The sequence below is a fragment of the Urocitellus parryii genome, chromosome 4 (assembly GCF_045843805.1).
Source record: "Urocitellus parryii isolate mUroPar1 chromosome 4, mUroPar1.hap1, whole genome shotgun sequence".
In the NCBI taxonomy this organism is placed as follows: Eukaryota; Metazoa; Chordata; class Mammalia; order Rodentia; family Sciuridae; genus Urocitellus; species Urocitellus parryii.
Window position 1 is genome coordinate 173,343,752 of NC_135534.1, and position 24,636 is coordinate 173,368,387.

The 24,636-nt window shown below is 39.3% G+C and overlaps 2 protein-coding genes across 4 annotated transcripts in view; both read left to right on the top strand.

Annotated features, from left to right (window-relative positions):
• Positions 1-111: 111 nt before the first annotated feature.
• On the top strand, positions 112-16,274 carry Chmp5 (charged multivesicular body protein 5). The gene is made up of 8 exons (XM_077797898.1): positions 112-259; positions 1,265-1,369; positions 3,091-3,137; positions 5,523-5,616; positions 5,762-5,833; positions 10,656-10,764; positions 12,544-12,656; positions 15,586-16,274. Exons 1-8 carry the CDS (start codon positions 191-193, stop codon positions 15,634-15,636), a joined length of 660 nt encoding a protein of 219 aa, XP_077654024.1. The 5' UTR covers positions 112-190; the 3' UTR covers positions 15,637-16,274.
• Positions 16,275-20,790: 4,516 nt separating this feature from the next.
• Nfx1 (nuclear transcription factor, X-box binding 1) overlaps positions 20,791-24,636 on the top strand; it is a 67,299-nt gene continuing 63,453 nt past the window's right edge. For all 3 annotated transcript variants that reach the window (XR_013343439.1, XR_013343440.1, XM_077797052.1), the window contains exon 1: positions 20,791-20,863. Coding sequence is in view for 1 of the 3 variants with exons in the window: in XM_077797052.1 (XP_077653178.1) it covers positions 20,839-20,863 (25 nt within the window). In the remaining 2 variants the exon portion in view is untranslated. The remainder of the gene's footprint in view (positions 20,864-24,636) is intronic.

The following is a 24,636-nucleotide window of genomic DNA, read 5'->3' on the forward strand; positions in this document are numbered from 1 at the left end:
TCCTCCTGCAGTTTCCTCCCCACCCCTTCCAAAGCTCTGAATTCCTCTCGGGGAAGGCGGAGCTGAAAACTCGGAAAAAGGGTCAGGAACACTGCGCTTGCGCATGGAAGAACCGGAAGTCGAAGCGAGGCTGACTTCGCTTCCGTTTTTGATTTTCTTCTAGTGTTTGGGTTCTTCGCGGCCGCCCAAGATGAATCGATTCTTCGGGAAAGCGAAACCCAAGGCTCCGCCGCCCAGCCTGACCGACTGCATTGGCACGGTGGGCATCTGATCATGTAAAAGTAGTCTTAGGACCTTTGACATTCCCTACCCCTCCCATCCCTGCTCCTGGCTCCTACTCCACCCCATTACCGAAGCTGGACCTCTCCATACCTACATCGTACTTTCATCCTTTTTTCCCAAGTCTTTCCTCTCACTCCACAAACCAGGAACTCTGTAATCCCATCACTGTCTCGCTCTTCCTGCTCTCAACCCATCCTGATGCCATTGCCCGGTCCACTTGATCTCCCCTTGGTTCCTTCACCCCAACCTGCCTTAGGCCCATACACCCTTTTCACCTCGTCCAGACCGATATTTTACCCCTTTTCCATCCCTTTTCATGACAGGGGTCTTTTCTCTGTTGATAAATTAACATAGCTGGACCTCAGTAATACAAAAATTGAGAACCCTGACTCCTCAGATTAGGCCATCATTTCTGACCTAGTGGGTGGCATTAGATTAGTTTTAGCTGGTGTCTAATGGGCATTGGCTTATTTCATGCACCTCCTTGTTGAACCCCCAGCCTGACTAGTCTATGATTCCAGGGAAATCTCAATTCATCCCAGTGATTCTCAAATTGTTTTTCTACCCCAACACACTTCAGGGGGGGACCTGGTATATCAGAATAGTGGGGATTGGAGTATCTTATAAAAGCGCCCCCGCAGGGTTTCCAACTGGGAATCATACCCTGCCCAGTGTACTACTGTTTTCCACCCCTCACCATATGCTTCCCTTTGTTTTTCTGTTTTTCTTTTTTTTTTTTTTAAAGAGAGAGAGAATTTTTTTTTAATATTTATTTTTCAGTACTTGGCAGACACAACATCTTTGTTTGTATGTGGTGCTGAAGATCGAACCCTGGCCGCACGCATGCCAGGCCAGCGCGCTACCGCTTGAGCCACATCCCCAGCCCTTCCCTTTGTTTTTCTTTCTCCACTTTCCTCCTCCTGCCCCTTCCTGTGTAAGTATACTGCAATAACTACCACTTCATTTTATATATTCCTCCAAGGTGGACAGCAGAGCAGAATCCATTGACAAGAAGATTTCCCGATTGGATGCTGAGCTAGTGAAGTATAAGGATCAAATAAAAAAGATGAGAGAGGGTCCTGCAAAGGTAAGGTAGTTGGCAACTGCCACATAAGATAACTGTGACAGCCTAATTTGAGCACCTGTAGAAATAGCATCTGGTTGTAGGGGCTGGTGAAGGATACAAAGAGATGCTCAGAGTCTGGTAAATAGAAAACACATGTGAAAGTATGTTCTTCAGGGAGATTTTGTGGATAGATATGAGAGGGAGGCTAGCATTTGATCTAGAGGGGAGTTGTTGATTATATGTCCAGAAGCATGTAAGTAGGAATTCACATATTCCACTGATTTATGCTGAGGATCAGTGAGTTGCCAGGTTGGTCAGGGTAAGTAGGAATAATAATCTGGTTAAGGAGTGGCATGCTGGAAAAAGGACAGAACTTGGCATGTGGGACCAATGTTCTAATACTGTCACTATTACTACCTGCTGTGATAAAGTCACTTGTTTTCTTGTGTTAGTAGGAACATAGAATATTGTGTTTAAAAGAATACCCTATGGATATAGAACTATCTGGGTTTTCTAGTTCTATAACTTATTAATTAGGTAAACCAGGGCATCACTGAACCTCAGTTTTGCTATTGTAAATGGGGATAATGATACTTTATTGTATGAGAATTAAATGAGATGATTCATAAGACCTGTACAGCACTATATCTAGAACTTAGTAGCACTTAATAAATGTTAGTTATTATCTTCCATGAGGTAATATCTGTTTTTCCTTCCTCATTGGAGGAGACAAATAAATTGAAACTGGAACAGTATAGAAAGGGAAGGCTTTTCCCAGTCACCTTAGATAATGGTGTAGACTGAAAAATAGAAGTAGGAAAGCTTGTCTACACTTCAGGAGGTGAAAGCCCAAACCAGGTAGGTAGTCATGAGAATCATGTAAAATGAGTCAGTTTGAGAGTGAGTCTGAAAATCAGTAACACTGATGACTCTCTGAGGAGACAACAGAGAGAGGAAAGATAAGGTTGATTAAAGTTTCTCAATCTCAAGAAGAGAGAGGTTGGTGGCTCTCTTTTTCTTTCTTTCTTTCTTTCTTTTTGGTACTGGAGACTGAACCCAGGAGCTTTACCTCTGAGCTACATCCCTAACCCTTTTTATTTTTTATTTTTGAGATAGGTTCTGGCAGAGTTGCTTATGGCCTTGCTAAATTGCTGAGGTTGGCCTCAAACTTGCCATCCTCCTGCCTTAGCCTCCCAAGTTGCTGGGATCACAGGCATGTACCACTGTGCCTAGGATCACAGGCATGTACTACTGTTAGTTATTTCCAACATAAGATTGAAGAGTTTGGGCATGTTCCATTTAATTTGATAGCAGGATATTCAAGTGGGGAATCTCCCTAAGGCAACTGGATATACAGAATGGGGCTGGTAATGTAGCTCAGTGGTAGAGCTTTTGCCTAGCATGCACCAGGCCCTGGGTTCAATCCCTAGTACTGCCCCCCCCCAATAAAAAAGGATGCTGTTCAAATTGGAAGTTGAGTTTAATATATATTAGGGAAAGAGAAAGTAGTTCAGGATATAGAGATGTGGAATGCAAAGACTTGGAGAGTGAACAATATCAGTGCTTGGGAGAAGTACAAAATTTAGGAGCCGGTATGTTTTGGTGCTAGAGATCAACCCAGGGCCTCAAGCAAGCTAGGCAAGCAGTCCATCACTGTGATACACCTCCAATTCTTGGAGATTTTTTTTTTGCCATGTATATGTTTTCCACTTTGTTTTTATTAAATCTGTTTTTCTCCTTAGAATATGGTCAAGCAGAAAGCCTTGCGGGTTTTAAAGCAAAAGCGGATGTAAGTTATGTACATAATCTCCTACTCTTTAGCAGGTTTAATCAAAATGGTTTTCTGTTCCTTCAGGTTTCATACCATTTTTCAAGGCATTCTTTATTTAATTACAAGCTTTATTGACATATAATTAAATATGGTTAGCTTGGGTTTCCCCTTTACTTATTCAGCAACATCTGTTGTAACGTGGTCTAAATAAAACTTTTTGTTATGATAGAGAAGTTCCATATCTGTGTGTCCAGTTCAGTAATTATTAGTCTCTTGTGGCTGTGGGCACTTGAAATATGACTAGGCTAGTATGACTCAGGAACTGAAGTTTTAATTTTATTTAATTTTAATACTTTAAGTAGCTGTATGTGGCTAATGACTATTAATTTGGACTGACCAGACCTGTAAAGTTCTACCATTATTTAGTTAGGATGCCTTTTTTTTGTTTTGTTTGTTTATAAAGATAGGAATGCTGACTATTTGTTTCCTCTCACCAAAATATATTGAAAAGTCTTTATTTTTTTGTTTTAAGTGACTATCACAGAATTTGAGCAGAACCCAAGTAGTATCTTTGGTTTTTTACTGTGGACTGTTCAGCTGATGAAAATGTTTGCAGAGTTGTAGATATCAGACATAATCAGCTAACAGGGAACCAGAAAAATTTTTTGATACCTTTTATTCCAATTTTTGTTTGTTTGGTACTGGGACTTGAACTCAGGGGCATTTTAAGACAGGGTCTCACTAAAATGCTAAGGTTGGCCTCCAACTTGGGATCCTCTTGCTTCAGCCTCCGAAATCACTGGGATTCCAGGCATGAGCCACCATGCCTGCAATTTTAAAGTGACATATCACACATTAGATGCCATCTTCTTCTTTTTAGATTACATTTGAAAGGAAAACTATAATGCAAGTTTTGTTTTTTGTTATAAAAGGAATATGTGTTCATTTAGAAACTTGGAAAATACATAACATGAGCAGAAGAAAGAATATTTACTTAGATTTCTATTAATGAAAATAATAGAATGCTAATAATGTCTTCTAGTCTCTCTTTGTATATACGTGGCATGTGTGCATATAATTTTTTAGAGGAAAACTGAAACTACGTAGGATTATATAAGTCATCCTTTTCTACTTAATGTTATATTTCAGGTATTTCCCTGTCCTTTTAAACTTTATATACGTGTGTGTGTGTGTGTCTATATATTTTTTTTTCCCCCATCCTGGAAATTGAATTCAGGGGCATTTTGACCATTTCTTCCTTTGTCCTTTTTTTAAATTTTGAGACAGGGTCTTACTAAGTTGCTGAGGCTGGCCTCAAACTTAATCCTCCTGCCTTAGCTCCTCAGTTGCTTGAATTATGGGTGTGCATCACCATGCTCAGGGAATGAAACTTAATAATAGAGTCATACTCTTCTTCCTTTTGCCTGCCCCATGAATTAACAAATTTCCTTCTGATTGGATAGTTACAAATACTGTATAAAGACCATAGTGACATAAGTCTTTGAGGTGGTATCAGTTTGATATAAAACTTTATTTTAATGAAATATCTTAAACATCAGATATTAAGTTAGTTGGACAACCTAATTATGGGTACAAGATTAATAAAATATCCTCAAGGAATTTAGTCTATTGGAAAAACATTTAGCTACATGTATGGAGAACCTCAAAAACAGGCTTGCCCTTTGCTCTAAGAGATCTACTTCTGAGAATTTTTCATAGGAAAATTTTTTTTTGGTGCCAGGGGTTGAATCTAGGGGTGCTAGACCACTGAGTCACATCCCCAATCCTTTTATTGTTTTATTTTAAGACAAGGTCTTGTTCAGTTGCCTAGAACCTCACTAAGTTGCTGAAGCTGGCTTTGAACTTGCAATCTTCCTGCCTCACCCTTCCCAAGTCATTGGAATGACCACACCCAACTCATAGGAAATAATTATGAACACACATTTTAAGATATATAGTAACACTGGATAAAGTAAATGCTATCATGTTAAATAGAAAATAGTGTTATAACTAAAAATGACTGGAGGGATCCATTTTTTTTAATAGTCCTATTTTTTTTCAATATGTATTATAAATTAGGTAAAAACATTACCAGCACATCAAACCACTAATTTACAATAATAATATAAATTCTCTTTCCTAAAATGTTAAGGGCATATCTCTGTCATATACAAAATATCTATTACATAGAAAATTAAATAAACATGTGCACACACATCAAACAGCTTAGAAATAGGGTATTATGAATAACTATTTGTGCCCCTGTATATCTTAGAGATCAATTTTTAAGCATTTTGATCCCACCAAATCTTTTCTTTTAAGATCATAGTGTTAGGAATACTTTCTTCCTGAGAATTTCTATCTGACTCATTTTTTACGTTTCTCAATTGACTCTAAAAAAAGGTATGAGCAACAGCGGGACAACCTCGCCCAACAGTCCTTTAACATGGAACAAGCCAATTACACCATCCAGTCACTGAAGGATACCAAAACTACGGTAATCCCAAATCACCTTGTTTTGTGTGATTTTATTGTTTTACTCTTAAGCTTTTTTCCCTGTTTATGTTTTGTTTTGTTTCGTTTCTCATAGTTTTTAAAAGATAGTTAAGACACTGGGTTTTGTTCTACTTTTTTTTTTTTAGGTTGACGCTATGAAACTGGGAGTAAAGGAAATGAAGAAGGCATACAAGGAAGTGAAAATTGACCAGATTGAGGTGAGATATATACTAGCTTCTGCAAGAACGTATATTAGTTTTTGAAAGGATCCAAATGAATGCTTATGTGATGGGCATAGGACAGAAAAGGGATTGAAATGGATTGTAATCTTAGGTCTGCCATTTCCTAATAGAATAACTTAAGGAAATAATACCAAGTTTTTAGTTTCCTTATTATTACAAATATTCTAATACTACATACAGTTACTATGCAGGTGAAATAATTGAGAAAGTCTATCTACTCACACAATGCCTGGTACATAATAAGCATCCAGTAGTTACTTACAACTCAAATAGTTTTAGTTTGTTTCTTCAGTTGTGAAGTTGCAACATTACTACCTATGTCCCAGTATTGTCATAAAGGTTAAATGAATATATGTGTATAAAGTGCTGAATACAATTTCTGGAATAGATTTGGTTTCCTTTGCAGTAAGTCTCTTCACATTTTAATAAGTCATTAGTTCCTTAATGTGAACATTTCTTCTTGGGATTAGGTTTTGTGCCCTCAAGCCTGGCTGCACTCAACTGTCAAGTGAACAGCCCAGATGGCAAGATAGATAGCAGAGGGAGGGAGTGGTGACTTAAGGGAAGAAAGAGGCTTTTTTTTCTGCATGTGTAATAGTGTCCTTTACCTTTACCTTTTGACCAGAATGTCTTTTCCCCTTTTGGCAGGGACTTGATTTTGTTCACTATTGTATCTGCAGTGTCTAGAACAATGTTTGGCCATAGTTGGAGCCCAGAAAGTATTTGATGGTAGATGAGTGGATGAATAGGAGTCTGTTAAAGGAGAAGCAGCATTACTGCCCCATTCTAACAGTGTTTGAGTGAGCAGTTACTATGTCCTAGGCATTTTACTGCCTCCACATAGGTATTCTCTGGCAGTTCCAGTCTTTCAGAGTGAAAGCATTCCTCCTCTGTCTTACTTCTTTCCAGTACCCTTTAGACTGCCCTTAACCGTTTCAAACGGTCCACAAGTTTCTACTCACATGAAGTTCAGCTTCATGATATTTTTCTGGAAATTCACTGAGAAAATGTTCTGTAAATGCTTGTCTTATTTGTATAATACCATTTGGTAACAGAATATAAAATGCTATTTTATTTTCTACTTTTAGGGCTTCTTGTTTTAATTAGAACTATTTAATATGGCCAGGCATGATGGTGCATGGTGGTGCACACCTGTAATTCCAGCAACTTGGGAGGCTAAGGCAGGAGGATTGCAATTCAAGGCCAGCTCCAGTAACTTAGTGAGAGCCTAAGCAACTTAGCAAGACTCTGTTTCAAAATTAAAGAAATAAAAAATAAAAGATGTAACTCAGTGGTAAAGCACCCCTGGGTTAAAATAAATAAATAAATAAATATTTAATAGGATCAAAAGAGAAACTTTGGTCAGTCTAAGTTTTTTTCTGTCTCTCTCCATCTTTCATCTGTGGTTGTCTATCTGTCTCCCTCACCTAATTATCCTTTTTTGTCCCCTTATAGATTGCCAGCATGAGTAGTAAAGAGCTTAGCTTGGGAGTATATGTATATGTGTCTTTTGACAAGGCTATATAATTTGAATTTCTTTGATTCATTTTTCCAAATATTTTACTTGTAAAACATTTTCATTGTTCAGTTGCTCTCATTTTTTATTTTGCCTTGCAGAGGAAGGAGTTGTTTTTTTTTTTTTAATCCCTTTCACATTTTAGTTTCTGTACCTCAGTGCCTCAAAGTTCTTTATAGTTTAGTGCTATCAATTAAAAAAAAAAATTGTACCAGGGATTGAACCCAGAAGCATTTAACCACTGAGCCACATCTCCACCCCTTTTTAATTTTTTTTATTTTGAGACAAGTTCTTTTTAAGATACTGAGGGCCATGCTAAGTTGCTGAGGCTGACTTTGAATTTCTGTGATCTTCCTGCCTCAGCCTCCCAAGCCACTGGGAGTGCACCACCATTCCTGGCTGTGTGATGGGTTTTTTCCCCATGTCTATCCTAGAGTCTATTGCTAAAAATCATCTCATAAATTATTTGGGGGGACTTGTCTTGACATGTATAATGTTAAGACATGATTTGATTAGCTTATTCTGATAGTATTTTCATTCCTATTTATTTATTTTTTGGTACTGGGAATTTAACACAGGGGTACTTTGCCATTGAACTACATCCTCAGTCCTTTTTATTTATTTACTTTTTATTTGAGACAGGGTTTCACTAAATTGCTGAGATGACAGGCATGCACTATCACACCTGGCTTTGCTTTCTTTTAATTATTGTTTCAGTCACTGCTTCTCTATGTAGAAGAATGTTTTACTAAGTATAGCACAGTGTTATATTTGGAGCTTGGAAATGAAGAAAAGCAAAGCTTTTTTTTTTTTTTTTTTTTTTTTTTTTTTTTAAGAGAGAGTGAGAGAGGAGAGAGAGAGAGAGAGAGAGAATTTTTAATATTTATTTTTTAGTTCTCGGCGGACACAACATCTTTGTTGGTATGTGGTGCTGAGGATCGAACCCGGGCCGCACGCATGCCAGGCGAGTGCGCTACCGCTGAGCCACATCCCCAGCCCCAAGCAAAGCTTTTTATTTAAAAAATTTTTCCTTTATTTTACTTTGATTTTTATATGGAAAAACAAACCAGAAAGCCAAGAAGAAATTTTCAAGTGTGTTGCATTGCTCTATAAATTCTGAAGAATAAATGGTGTTGATTTGGACCTTTGGCATTATCAACACTAGTCTGTTCCCCTCTCTGTGGAATGCAGTTTAAGAAGAGCATACTGCAGTGGCACACACCTATAATCCCAGCACCTTGGCAGGCTGAGACAGGAGAATCATGAGTTCAAAGCCAGCCTCATCAAAAGTGAGGCTCTAAACAACTCAGTGAGACCTACATAAAATACAAAATAGCGCTGGGGATGTGGATTGGTGGTTGAGTGCCCCTGAGTTCAACCCCAGGTACACCCTGCCCTCCACCCGTCCCAAAAAGAAAAGAAGAACATATTGTTATTCTGCACATCCTGAACATAAAAGAAAAAATATATTAGGTGTTTCCCAAGTATTATTGCAATGAATCCCTACAGTAGCCCTGTGAGATATGACTCTTAATAATTCCATTTTGGGGGCTGGGATTGTGGCTCAGCAATAGAGTGCTCGCCTAGCACAGGCAGGGCCTGGGTTCGATCCTCAGTACCACATAAAAATAAAGGTATTGTGTTGTGTCCATCTACACCTAAAAAAATAAATATTTTTTTTAAATAATCCCATTATGAAAGAGGAAATAAAATCTTAGAGACATTGCTTTTCATTAAGTAATAATGAATTTGAATTTGGGTATTTCTGACTCTAGGGTCTATGCTTCTAACCATTTTATCTAAACTGACTTTCATATGCCATGCTACTTCTCAGATTGATTTCACACTATTTCTGGCGGTATAGTAGTCTCCTAGTTAAGTATTAGTAGATCATTCACAGATGGTTTATGCCCTCAGTCAATTTTCTTCACCAGCCTAATGTCAGATATCAAGCCTATCCTGATTCCACCTCTGTTTTCCTATCCAAGGTGGCCCAGTACAACTTTTTGCACCATTCGTTTTTGTTATTGCCTCCTTTCCCTACCAGTGCAGTCTGGTTTTGGCTTACTCAAAAAAAAGTGTTGATCCATTAGATGCTTCTTGATTTAATGTTTCAAGTAAAACTTTATAAGAAAAGAGCTGATGAACAAGTTTTCATGTTTTATTTTCCTCTAAGTATTCTATTTTCTTGCATTCTTCTTTGAATCTTAGAATTAAGTAATTTTTGAAAAGACAATGTACATAAAAATGCCAAGTAACATAAATAGTTCTAACAATTGTTAGTTCACCTCCCTAAACCTGCCCTTGACTAGTAACTGCTTTTTTTGAGCCCCCTGTAAAAGTTAATGCAAGATCACAAATTTTCTATGAGCCCCCTGAAAAAATTAATGCAAGATCACAAATTTGATTCTTTTTTTTTAATATTTTTTTAGTTGTTAATGGGCCTTTATTTTATTTATTTATATTCACTGCTGCGAACCAAACCTAGTGCCTCCAACAAGCTAAGCAAGTGCTCTACTACTGAGGTACAACTCCAGCCCCCCACAAACTTAATTCTTTATTTCTAAGATCATATTTTACCACCAAAAATAGAAAGAAGATTATAAGGTTAGTGACAGTTGCAGTCATTATTAAGGGAAATCTTTGGGCTTCTGATTTTTTTGCAAGGGAGGTGGTACCAGGGACTGAACTCAGGAGCACTGAGCCACATCCTGAGCCCTATTTTGTGTTTTAGTTAGAGACAGGGTCTCACTGAGTTGTTTAGCACCTCACTGTTGCTGAGGCTGGCTTTGAACTCATGATCCTCCTATCACAGCCTCCCAAGCTGCTGGGATTACAGGTGTGCACCACCACACCTGGCTGGGCTTCTGATTTTTAAATAATTCTCTTTATGCATTCTTTCTCATACTTTTAATTAGAAGGGACATTCAGGGGCCTTGGCTATAGCTCTGTGGTAGAGGGTATGTTTAGTATGTACTAGGCACTAGGTTCAATACATCAGCACTAAAAAAAGTAAGAGGAGGCATTCAGAATTTAGTCAAACCTGTCCTTTAGAGTCTCTACTTGGTTATCATCTAAAAAAAGCAGTTACTAGTCAAGGGTGGGTTTAGGGAGGTGAACTAACAATTGTTAAGAACTATTTATGTTACTTGGCATTTTTATGTACATTGTCTTTTCAAAAATTACTTAATTCTAAGATTCAAAGAAGAGTGCAAGAAAAGAGAATACTTAGAGGAACATAATGAAAAGTGAATAAAAACCCCATCATATATATTTCTGTAGGATTTACAAGACCAGCTAGAGGATATGATGGAAGATGCAAATGAAATTCAAGAAGCACTAAGTCGTAGCTACGGCACCCCAGAATTAGATGAAGATGACCTGGAAGCAGGTAAGTTATAAGACAAACAATGTATATATAGCTTTAGAATCTGAAAGGAACAACTTCCTGGAATCTCTCTCCAAATACTAGTAAAAATTTCTATCTGGATTCTCTAAGAGTTAGTCTCTGAGCAAAGAACTTATGAGGCACCTGCGTCAGACTTGCATACTCCACCAGCAACACTGGTGAGCCTGAAGGAAAGTCCAGCAAAAGCCGACATGGTACAACTATCAGTGTCCTCAGCTTAACCTTTCCTTGCTATTTTCATTTTAATTTTGTTCTCCCCATTTTCCTACTTGGAATCGACTCCCTCGGAATAGCAAAGTAAATTAAGAACTAATAGTTGGCAAATACTTAGTGAGCATCTACTATGAATCAGGCACTGGGCTAGGTGCTAGGGATTCAGTATTGAAGAAAACAAATATGATCTCTCCATTCATGAAGCTTCTCCACTAACACTGGGAGAAATATAAACTGCCTGCTTCAAGTAATCAATTAGTTATAAGGGCACACACTATTAGGAAGAAGGAGATACTGTGAGAGCATGTAGCATGCTTACTAGTTAGGGACAGGCATGGGACTTAAAAAATGAGAAGAATGTTGAGTGCCTTTAGGGGGAAAAGTCTAGAAGCTATCATTATAATTGTGTGAAAGATGAAACTAGGTATATTAAAGAACCACTATATACTAGATTTTCTATGGCCTGATTTCCCTGTCATGTTACTGTTTTTTTTTTTCTCTCTCTCTCTCCATGTTCTATTTTTGCCTAGATCCTTTTTCTTTCTTGCATTCATCCCTGCCTCCCCCCCCCCCCCCCCCCCCCCGCGCCTTGATTTTCCCATGATGAGTCTCTACCTACTATTGTCATTCTTTCTGGCTAGCCAGGCATGGAGGCGCATACCTGTAATCCCTGCAACTCATGAGGATCTCAAGTTTAAAGCCATTCTAAGCAGTTTAGTGAGGCAATAAAGCAATTAGTGAGACCCTGTCTCAAATTTTAAAAAATATAAAGGTCTGGGGATGGGCTCAGTGGTTAAGCACCCCCAGGTTCAGTCCCTAGTTTCCAAAAAAAATCTCCTGACTATTTCCAATTCTTTCACCATAGACAGTTCTAGACCCTGATTTCGTATAATGGTCATGCAATATACAACAATCTTATGCCTCCTTTCACTACTTTCTTTTCAAGTCCAACAATTAATGAGAGAGAAATTTTTAAAAAGTAAATAAAAAGGCTGGGGGCCAGGCGCAGTGGTGCACACCTGTAATCCTAGTGGCTCGGGAGGATGAGGCAAGAGGATCACAAGTTCAAAGTCAGTTTCAGCAAAAGTAAGGCACTGAACAACTCGGTGAGACACTGTCTCTAAATAAAATACAATATAGGGCTGGGGATCAGTAGTTGAATGCCCCTGAGTTCAATCCCTGGTACACCCGCAAAAAGCGGGGTGAGGTGGGTACTGGGTATGTAGCTCAATGGTAAAGTGTGTCTGGGTTCAATCTCCAGTACCCTCTCCCCTAAAATAGGGAAACCCTGCAAGTTTGTGGAGAAATGGTTGTTTTATTTTTTCCTTTTTGCTTTTCATAGATTTTACCATATTAGTTTTCCTGAAAGTTTCTTGTAATCTTCATCTTTTATTTTGTATTCTTGAATTTTAGGATTTTCGGGGGCGAGGAGTAATCCTTTTCCCTTTGTATTTAAATTTTCATGTTATTGCAAATCATTTCACTAAATTATAAACAGCTGTCAATTTTCTTACTTTTTTTTTTAAATGTTGATTATTTTAATTTCAGAGTTGGATGCACTGGGTGATGAGCTTCTGGCTGATGAAGATAGTTCTTACTTGGATGAAGCAGCATCTGCACCTGCAATTCCAGAGGGTGTTCCCACTGACACAAAAAACAAGGTTAAAGCCTTTTCTGCTTATATTTCTATACAACATAGAAAAGGTTTTATGCCCACCAGTCTGGGAATACGAAAGGTAGTCTTAAGTTAGAACAAGAAAAGAAAGTCCTGGTCATTATTTTGGAAACCCTTGAAAGCTCAGTTTTCCTACTTAACACAACGTACAGGCTGCAAAATAGTGCCAGTGAGACCAGAAGTGTCTCTATACAGAGACAATTTCTTTTTTTTTTTTAATATTTATTTTTTAGTTGTAGATGTTTTTTCATGTGGTGTTGAGGATCGAACCCAGTGCCTCACATGTGCTAGGCAAGCACGCTACCACTGAACCACAACCCCAGCCCCAGAGACAATTTCTATAATGCACATAATCACTCTTGTTGTGAGCTAACACTGGGTACCATTTATAGATTCTAGATTTTTTTGTTTGTGTGTGGTGCTGGGGACTGAACCCAGAGCCTTGCCCATGCTAGGTAAATGCTCTCTCTACTACTGAGCTACATGCCCAACTCAGTTTGTTTTTTAGTTTTGTGGTTCTGGAGATCAAACCCAGGGCCTTGTTGATGCTAAGCAAGTGCCCTGTCACTGAGCTACACTCCCATCTCCAAACCAGATTCTAGACTTTTCCTGATAACTTAGCAGCAGCACTTGCATGAGCCTTGCTAGGCAGCAGTGTAAAAGAAAGTCCCTCTCTCCAGAAACACTAGTTAGTTATTGAGTGGAATTTTTAAACAAGAAGTTAATCATTTTAAGTATAAAACAGTGTAAGCTAAATGTGGCAGTGCATACCTATAACCCAGCTAACTACTCAGGAAGCTGAGGCAGGATTGTGAGTTCAAGGGCCAGCCTGAGCAGCATAGCAGGAATAATTCAAAAGAATAATGCTGAAAGATTCTAATTCAACAAAGTGGAAAAAATCAGGCTATCTGGAAGAATGACAGATCTTTTAGCAGTCTTGAGCTTATCTGTTTCTTGCATGTGTAAGATGAAGATAATTGCAAACATTTCACAAAATTATTGTGCAGAAAATTTAAATATTGTATATAAAGGATTTTGCAAACTTAAAGCCCTGTCTAAATCTACATGGTTGACATTATTATAAGTATATTATTTTACTGCTTATGAAATCTTATATACTCCTTCTTAGTTTCTAATGTTATGTGTTATAATTTTTGTTGCCACTGGACATTTATAGCTCTCTTCTTTGATCCCCCAATACACACACATTGAATACACAAGTAATTGATAAAATATTTGAATAGGAGCCAGTACTAGGTCTGCCTTTATTCACTGTGCGATTTTAAGCAAATTAGAAATTCATGTCTGGGCTGGGGATGTGGCTCAAGCAGTAGCGCGCTCGCCTGGCATGCATGTGGCCCGGGTTCGATCCTCAGCACCACATACCAACAAAGATGTTGTGTCCGCCGAGAACTAAAAAATAAATATTAAAAATTCTCTCTCTCTCAAAAAAAAAAGAAATTCGGGGGCTGGGGCTGTGGCTCAGCAGTAGCACACTTGCCTGGCATGTGTGAGGCACTGGGTTCGATCCTCAGCACCACATATAAAAACAAATACATAAAATAAAGATGTATCAACAACAACAAAAAAAAAAAGAAATTCATGTCTTCTCTAGGAACCTCATCATGTTTTCCACTTGTAATAGTGGGGAGCAAAGGGTGGGGAGCAGGTAATTTCCTATGTCCCTTATAGCTGGTTTCTGTGACTGTCTGTCTTTCCCAGTTGTACTCCTCCTTTCTCCCTGAGGGAGTCTTACCTATCTCTACTGCCCACCCCATTCAACCCTAACCCACACCCACCTCTTTGGCCACTCTAAGGTTCCAGGTGCATAGGTTGCTTTTTTTCAGCATTCCTAAAATAGTTTGTTGTTGTTTGTAGTAAGGCATCAAACCCAGGACCTCACACGTGCTAGGCAGGCACTCCTACCACTGAGCTGTATCCCTGCCTGAAATAATCTTTGTGAATGCTACCATAGCCCACCTTTTTAATTCAGTAGTTACGAGTCATCTATGTTATTTCCACTTTTAGAAGGTCAGATTCCGAAGTTAAATGTGCTGTGGGGTAGGGTTTCTTAGATGATAAGGTATCTCTGCCTGTGATTTTGTAGTAAAGTATGGTATAGAAGTGACTGCTTGTCTGTGTAAGGGCATTGCCCATTCAAGAATATGGGAGGCCAAAAGTATTGATCCACTTTAGAGATCAGAGTGAAAATTCAAATCTAGAGACAAGGACTGACTCCTCAGCCTTTCCTCCTGACATTTCCAACCCCCCTTTCTCCTGTTTTGATATTTTTTGTTTTGTTTTGTTTTTTGAGATGGGGTCTTGCTTTGTTGCCCAAGCTAGTCTAGAACTTGTGGGCTCAAGTTGTCTTGCCTAAGCCTTTGGAGTAGCTGCAACTACAAGTGCACACCACTGGACCTAGCCCCTTTTTCTATTTTTAGATTTATTCTTATATTTACCTTTCTTCCTCTTTCATGATTCCTATACCTTATAAAGGATTATCCCTTTAGATCCTTTCTAATTCTTTTCCTGGAGCCCATCACAGTGGCGCATGCCTGCAATCTCAGCAGCTTAGGAGGCTAAGGCAGGAGGATTGTGAGTTCAAAACTAGCCTCAGCAACTCAGTGAGACCCTGTCTCTAAATAAAAATATAAAAAAGGGCTGGGATGTGGCTCAATGGTTAAGTGTCCCTGGGTTCAATCCCCGGAAAAACAAAAACAAAAAACTTTACCTAGTTCATCATGCCCTCCCAATCTCTGCCTTAAAACCTCATAAAAAGCTTCATTATTGGCTTCTAAGTGGGATTTTGGTTTTGATTGATTAAATGCTTAGAAATGAGTTTTGGCTACTTAGTGTTTATAATCATTTTTATCAAGTGAAAAATAGTGGCACTAAACCTTGATTCTTTTTCACAGGATGGAGTCCTGGTGGATGAATTTGGATTGCCACAGATACCTGCTTCATAGACTTTCATCATTCAAGTACACATGTAAAATAAACACATATTGTGGGACTAGGAAATATATCCAGATTTTCCATAACAGATTTAAGTTCCTTTCCCTTCTTTGAAGGAAAGGTTAATTACACTGCTCTTTTATTTTTTTTCCGTTAAGAAATTCATTGCTTGGGGAAGCTTTCTTATACTAAAATTTGATTCTTTTTCTCTTATGAAAGATTAACTTAAAAGTATCTTTGGCTTTTGTATGACTCATTTTCACTCATTAATAACAATTTGAAATAAAATCAAGGATATGAAATCTTAAATTTTGTGACAGTGTAACTCTACAGTCTCAATATGACCTGATAAATTGATGAAGTGAAGATGAGATTATTGAGACTGTTCATATTATGATTCAAAACCATTTCTATTGTGGCATATAGGTGGCTCAAAGTAATGGCTCTTTTGATAGGTCTTGTTTTTGATAGGTTTTGTTGTGTCTTGTGAGCAATCATGTGTCCAGTGTTGGAATGGAATTGTCGCTACAGTATCACAAGTGGATATTTTGACTTTGTCGTTCCCTCAGTATTACAGCCTGACTTGTAATCAATAATGAATATTTCTTGATATTTAATGTATAGGACATTTATTTATACTCAATAAATATTTTTCAAAAGGATATAATTTCAATATCACTTCAGCCTAAGGGCTCCACTACAGAAACCAAATTTAATCAATAGCATTGTGGTACAGAGATAAGAGCAATGGCCGTGGGTATACTATCTGCTACCTACTAAGTCTACTTGACTTTTGTAAATTTCTATTTCCTTATTAGTAAAATTGTGCTTAATTGAGATAATGGTCATAACTACTCTGTTAACTGCAGTGTGCTATATTCTCATATGAGGGATTATTAATAATTTTTTAAAAAGTGGGGGCTTCATTCTTTTCTTACAGGGTGCCTGGAGTGCTATGGCAAGTCCAAATCCTGCCTGATTTTAGAGTCTTTAACAATCCTTCCTTACTCAACCTCTCACCAACAGCATTTCCCCTCTAGTATGACTGGGTACACAGTGCTATGTGTACCAATCTTTTACATGTCTGTAGATCAAACTAATAAACATTTATTGAACACTAGTTTTATAGAAATCTCTATGCCAGCTCAAGTAATACTAAAACCAGTCAGTACCTCTCTTCAAAAGTTCAGTTAGTTATAGGTAGGGACAAAATATTTATTTATCTCCTACTCCCACTGATCTCACACTCTTAAGAAGTCTCCACTGGGAGCAAACATTACAATATTCATTATTACTTTCTTGAGATCTTTCTTGGCTTCTCTGAGTTCTCCTCTGGACACTTATTCTCTTCAATGGACTTCTCTTTCTCAGCCCCTTAAATATTTCTTCCATTATAATTCTAATCTATACTTGTTAAGAATGTCGGGGTGCCAAAGAAATCAGACATGTACCCAAAAATTAGTTAGCAAGGTAAATTTTACTTCTGCAGAAGGTGTGCTACCAAAATTTCTGACAAGCAAGCACACTAGGCAAGAAGTCTGCCTAGGTTATTATCCCTAATGCAGCACTGCCTCTTGATCTGATAGGAGGTTGGGATTATAATATACATGATTGACTAATTTTTAATTGGGGAGGGGAAGGGGAAAGGCTATAGTTATGATTGGATCACCTACTATACTATAGGCATTGTAATCTGAAGACAAAGGACAAAGGGAAATTTGATGGCAGGGCTCAAAATGGCTACATTTCAATCACGTTTTAGATTACTGCCAACACATTTTTGTTACATATTAGGAAACTCAGACTTTAGGTTTAATTTTGACAGAAAAGAATATCAATCTTAAATACTATTTGAGAATTCTCAACTAGATTTCAACTATAACTGTCACTAACTAACCTTGATTTCTTATTTTCAATTCTGGGCTTGTTCATTTAAATCCCCCACACTACCTAAAATCTAACAGCCAAATTAAGCTCATTGTCTTAGGGATCACTCTTAGAAAACATTCCTCCTTTATTCCTTATCATGCTTATGTTAGCCAAGTCCCATTGTCTTAATCTGTTTTCTGCTATAACAAGATACCACAGACTGGATAAAATTATAAACAATAGAAGTTTGTTTGACTCACAGTTCCAGAGGCTAGGAATTCCAAGATCCAGGGAGTGGATCTGGTGAGGGCCCTCTTGCTGCATCATAACATGGAGGAAAGCATTACATGGCAAGAGCATGAGAGAGAGAGTAAACAGAAGGGCAAACTACCAAACCACTCCCATCATAACAGACTTAATTCATTCATGAAGGCAAAGCTCTGGTGGCTTAATAAACCTTTAAAGGTCCCACACTTAGTACTGTTAAAATGACAAAACTAGATTTCTACCTGAATTTCAAGGGAAGACATTCAAATCATATATTGGTTGATATTTGATTCTCCAGCTATACTACATTAGTCTTAAAGGGAGCAATCATTCTACCTAAAAATCTTCATTTTATTGGCTTTTGGTACCTGCCACCCTTTGGTACTAGGGATTGAACCCAGAGGGTCTCTTCAACTGAGCCCCACTCCCAGCCCTTTTTTAAAAAAATTATTTTAAGAGCAGGTCTTGCTAAGCTGCTGAGGCTATCCTACTACTTGCAATCCTCCTGCTTCAGCCTCCTCAGATGCTGGAATTGCAAGTAGGCACCACTGCACCTGGCTGTTAACTGTTAATCATTAGAGAGCAGAATTGAGTGCAGATAGTCTCGAGTTTTAATTTGTCAGCCCTGAGTTTAGTAGAAGTGGGGCAGTAAACTGGAATGATATGTGAAAGTGTGGCACTTCTACTTCTATCACCCATATTTTTTAGTTTTCCTCTCCAGTCCTCATTAGTTTTTTTCTTCAAGACAGGGTTTCATCGAGTTGCCTAGGTTGGCCTCTACCTTGGTCCTGCCTCAGCCTCCTGTGTTGTTGGGATTATAGGCATGTACTACTATGCCTGCTGATATAATAAATCCAGATACAGTATGGATACTTGGATTTTTAAAAGCTCCTCAGGTAGGTAGGCCTTAAAGTAGCCAAAGTTGGGGGGGGGGAGTTAAAGTAGCACCCAATGCCCTAGGGTGCCTGACCAGTCTGAATCTATTTTTCATGGACAGTCTGAACTATTAACATCCATTTCTGCCGCAGTCTGGCTGGGCACAAGATCACGAGCCACTCACAGCTTTGTAGATTCAAACAGCAATTCTTTATTCCTGAACTCACACCGGCCCTCTACAAACACGTTCTGGGGAAATTCACGTTCTGCCCGCAAAATTCACGTACTCCACCAGGCTTTGAATCCCAAATACTTTCTGAATTCCACGAGAACTCTACGGGAACTCAGGCAGCAGGATACGCCCTATTCCCAGCAGGAATAACTTTAAACCTGGAACAGCCCTAAACCCAAGGAGCAGGATACTCCCTAAAACCTGATCTGCCCTAATCCAGTAGGATCCTCCTTAAACCCAGATCCACCCTGGTCCTTGAGCAGGGTCACCTTTCTCAAACATACATGCAATGTCACTTCAAATGTCCATTTCCACGAGTCCTTCCTCTAAGCAACATGGGATACGCTGGCAAGGAAATTTCGATGCCTCATTCCTACTTGGCAATGGCTCTCAGCACATTTCTGCAGCTTAGAGATAGGCAATGATTGCCCTAAGGCAGAGGTGTTTTATCTGTGGAATTAGGTGGGAAGTATCCCCTCCTCTATTTTTTGAAAGAATTTGTGAAGGATTGATGTTCACTCTTTGAACAAATGATAGAATTCACCAATGCTTAAGCCATCTGGGCTTGGGCTTATTCTTTTGGGGGAATTTTTTGGTTTCTAATTCTCTCTCTACTTATTCTTGGTCTATGCAGGTTTTCTATTTGTTCTTGAATCAGTTTTAGTAATTGTTCACTTCATCAAAGTAATTTGTTGGCATAAGGTTTTTGTGGTATTTCCTTTTGATTCTTTAAGATTGGCAGTAATGCCCCCTTGTCCATCGCTATTTTTAGAAATTCAAATCTTTTTCCCCCCTTAGGTTAGCTAAAAGTTTTTCCATTTTGTCGTTTTTGTTCAGTGAACTGCATTGTTAATTTTTCTATGTTTTCCACTAATTTCTAGTTTAATATTTATTACTGTGCTCACTTTCATTTAGTTTGCTTTCTTTTTACAGTTTCTTAAGGTGGAAAGTTAGGGAACTGATTTGAGAAACCGTGGCTATGCTTTTAATTTCTGGAAATGACAGGCAAAACAAAACTAAAATCTTATTTTAAAATTTTGCATTCTTCCACCATTAGTGAAGGCTTTTCATAATTATTGCCCACTTGTTTTCCCATTAATTACTTTTAGGACACCTTATCCAAGCTGATTGGTAAAATGCAACCACAGAACATCTTCACACATTCATTTAAAAATTTATCCTTTAAAAGTTATTAGTTAACTTTCTCCCTTGTTTGGTGTCCATCTCTATTTGTCGCTTGCCCGTTCAAGTTCTTTACTATTTTGAATATACGATTTGACTTTTTCTAACAGATTTGTAGGAATTCTTTATCAGTCCTTTACCGTTTGTTTTTCATATTTTGCCTCTGGATTACTATTTGAGTACGTAAGTGATTTTGTTTCTCAGTATTGGGGATCTAACCCGGGGTCTAAGCAAGCATTCTTAACACTGAGCTACTACATACCCAGCCCTTCAAAAAAAAAAAAAAAAATGACACGGTCTCCCTAAATTGTCCGGGATAGCCTCGAATTTCCCTTCCGGTCTTTAACTCTGGAGCAGCTGGAATTACAGGAGGGCGCCACAGGGCCTGATTAGGTGTTTTTTATTGTTGTTAACTCCAAGCTTAAACTATTCTGGAATGGTGAGGTCTGAGCTGACTCCTGAAGACTCCTGGGTGGCGGGGCAAAAGGGCGTAGTAGCTGGAAAACACAAAAGCATCGCAAAAAGAAAAACAAGATTACGCAAGTCCCTGCCCTTCCTCCTACAATCTTTTGCCACCTCTCCTTGCCACCAGTTGCACGCCTCCTTCCGCCTGGCGCGTCTATCTGACGTCACGAGCTTGAGTCGTTCAATTCTGGCCGCGCAATCTCCGTGGCAGTCTACCTGGCCCGCTGAGGCGAATCGTCGTGCGGCGCCGGAAGTCAGAGGCACGTGACCGGGTGACAGCGCTCTCTTGGCTGCGGGCTCGCTTTAGGTGCTGCGGCACGGGATGGCGGAGGCGCCTCCTGTCTCAGGTACTATCCTGTCCCGCGCGGGACTGGGCCCTTCTCAGGGAAGGGCAGTTTGGTCAATGACTAAGTGCTAGGGCTCCGGCAATTTATATCGCGAGAGTGGCTCATGCTAGACTTGGGAATAGTGGCTCGGAAGGGCCAAGCCACGCTCGTCGCGCAAACGGAGACCTCCAGCATCTTCAACTGGGTGGTGAAGCCCGGCATCTGGGTTTCCGAGGAGATCGGGCTTGTTCTGGCGCCCAGTGAATCGATGCGGGTGTCCCGCTGTCCCACGGGGCTTATATCGGCCATCTGGGGGTACATCTGGCTCACCTTTGAACGGCGGGCGTCGGCCAAGTTGCCGCCAGTGTCTGGCGGGCTCTCGGTTCCATCGGGTGTGCGCGCTGTGCTTGGGGTGTATGCATACCTCTTGGAGTGGCGGCGCGCGCGCCAGCCGAACACCAGTGGTGATCAAGTCTCAGTTTCCTCATCTGTCAGATTAAATAAGTTATAAACTGTAAAAGCTCTCGCACTGAATTGTGTCTGTTAGCTCACTTCCCTTCATGGAGTTGCCTCTGTAGACCGCCTTATTTGACTGTTAGTATAACGTCCATTTTCATTTCCTTCAGTGTGTACGGTAGATTCGTGGCTTCCAAACTTTGTGGAAGGGACCAAAAATAATTTTGTATCACAAGCTTATTTCACACTTACAGAACGTGAAAGTGAACTAAATATTTCCAGGAGCAATGTTTTCCTTTACTATCAGTGATATACTCTCTTTTCTTCCGTGTGTGTGTGTGTGTGTGTGTGTGTGTGTGTGTGTGTGTTTAAACCCCGGGCCTCACGCATGATAGGCAAGCACTCTACCACTCAGCTACATGCCCAACCCTTTTTTAAAATCTTAGGACAGGGTCTTGCTAAGTTACCCAGACCAGAGTCAAATTTTCTATCCTCTTGCCTCAGCCTCCCCAAGTAGCTACAGTTACACTGTAGCATCTGTCTTGTGTATCACTTTTAAAAGTAGTTGTCACTACCCACTATTTTGATTTAATAGGGTTTTTTTGTTTTGATTTGTTGTTGTTTTGGTAGGTGTATTCCGTTGTGCCTGGCTGCTACATGACTTGGTTTCTGATTTCACTGTTTCTGAAAAAACAAGGCAACAATTTCCAGCATTTGTTAGTTTGGATCTTAGCTCTGCCACAGAACTAAGATTTAAGATCTTATTGGGGCACCAATAAGATTATGTATTTGTGTACTAGATAGCAAATAAAATATTTATTACTGTGACCTCAATTTTAAAAATTGGAAAAAAAAAACAGTACGTTGGTGTAAATAGTCCCTACTTGGGTATTAATTAATCTTTGCTGAGAGCCATTGCCAAGTAGGAATGAGGCATCGAAATTTCCTTGCCAGCGTACCCCATGTTGCTTAGAGGAAGGACTCGTGGAAATGGACATTTGAAGTGACATTGCATGTATGTTTGAGAAAGGTGACCCTGCTCAAGGACCAGGGTGGATCTGGGTTTAAGGAGGATCCTACTGGATTAGGGCAGATCAGGTTTTAGGGAGTATCCTGCTCCTTGGGTTTAGGGCTGTTCCAGGTTTAAAGTTATTCCTGCTGGGAATAGGGCGTATCCTGCTGCCTGAGTTCCCGTAGAGTTCTCGTGGAATTCAGAAAGTATTTGGGATTCAAAGCCTGGTGGAGTACGTGAATTTTGCGGGCAGAACGTGTTTGTAGAGGGCCGGTGAGTTCAGGAATAAAGAATTGCTGTTTGAATCTACAAAGCTGTGAGTGGCTCGTGATCTTGTGCCCAGCCAGACTTTGGCATTGTAGATTCAAATCTTATTTTGTGTAAATGGTACTGAAGATTGAACCCAGGGGTGCTCTATGACTGAGCTACATCTCCAGCCCTTTTTGTTGTTTATGTTGAGACAGGATCTTGCTAAAGTGCCAAGGATGGCCTCAAACTTGTGATCCTCCTGCCTCAGCCCCCCAAATAACTGGGATTACAGTCATGCACACCATGCCCAACAGGGATATGAAAAAGCTTTTTAGGTTGATATTTTTGCTATTTTCCCCAACTAGTCCTTCACTAGACCCTCTAAACTGGATCTATTGGTCTTCCCATCCTCAGGCTCACTTATTTCTATATCAGTGTTTAAAGTGGAAAGGGTAAATAAAGGCTAGTTGTAAGACATAGTTGTTGGCCTCTGGTGTGGGCTCCAAGTTACCACCTCCACCTGTAAATGCATTTACTGAGTCCCATAGTTCAAAGACCTCTCTACTTTTGTGATTCTTTGTTTTTGTTTTAGTTCCCTATTCCATTTTCTTATTTTAGCATCATCTCTATTTTACAACCTCCCTCTCCATTTAACATCCTTAAATGGTAGCCTAATTCAGGAGGAATCTTTTTTTCATGGGTAGACTTTCCATGTCAGCTTTGTCCCTGGACTTTATAGTCTGCCAGTTGGCTTTGCCCTTATTCTGCTCTGATCACCTGTTGAATACCTACCATGATGCTGTGTTATCTTGGATCTTGATACCACTTACTTCTGTAAGAGCCATGTCTGGATGAGGAGACATCCCAGTTATTGAGTAACTTTAACTTACTTAAATAGTGAAAGGAGTCTCTCTGATGTTTGCTATGGTCCAGTTTCCTGACTCATGTATCTCTTTTCCCTTCCTCGTGTCTCTTAAGTGTCTTTCTGAGGACTTTGCCTTATACTTAATGTCTAATGGAATATAAACTGTATGAATAGGTGCAGCCCTGTCTGCATTGATTCATTCCAGCTCAAAAGGCTATTCTGGACAACTTCACTGACCTTATTTCTGCCCCTCTTTTCAGCCTTCCTTTTTTTTTTTTTAATATTTATTTCTTAGGTGTAGATGGACTCAACACAATGCCTTTATTTTTATGTGGTCTGAGGATAGAACTCTGGTCCCGCTGGTGCTAGGCAAGCACTCTACTGCTGAGCCACAATCCCAGCCCCTCAGCCTTCCTTTTTTTAAGCAGGAAAACTGACCTCTTGGTCCAGTTTACCACTCCTTATCTTTAATTTGTATCTTATATCTCTAGAAAATCTCTACCACTTCTGAATTTATCTAATCCTCATGCCATTTTGTGCAGCCTTACACTCCACCCCTAGAATTCTGCCTATGTGGAAGTGTTCAGTAGAAATCTGGGATTAAGTGAGAGGTTACTTTATGACTTTTATGAACTCATTCAATTCTTCACTATGTTTATCTGGTCTCTGGTGCCACACATCCTGAGCTAGAATCCTGAGTCTGCATTGGAATACCTCTGTGTCTTTAGGCAAGTTACTCTCTCTGTGCCTTAGTTTTCTCATCTAGAATGTATAAAGATTAACTGAGTTAACACATGTAAAGGACTTAGAATAGTGCCCAGCACATATTAAGTACCTAACAAATGTTAGGCCGTATTATTAAACCTGCACTGTATCCATCTGCACTTGACTGTATATGTTTCAGGTAGTCCATAGTCTGTATTCCTAACAGCAAGAATAAAGACCGTTGTATCTACTTTATACATGTCATTAACTTGCTTTACTCTTTTTTTCCACATGATATTTATTGTTACATCCATGCATACAATGTAACGATATAATTTGACCAACATTACTCCCTAGTACTTCCCTCCTCCCTTCCCTCTTCCCACCCTTGCTTTACTCTTTACAGGAACTCTATTTGTTGTAGGGATTGTTTCCATCTGCATTACATAGAAGAAAACTTACATTAAAGCACAGTAGGTGATAGGGACTTAAATACATGTCTTTCAG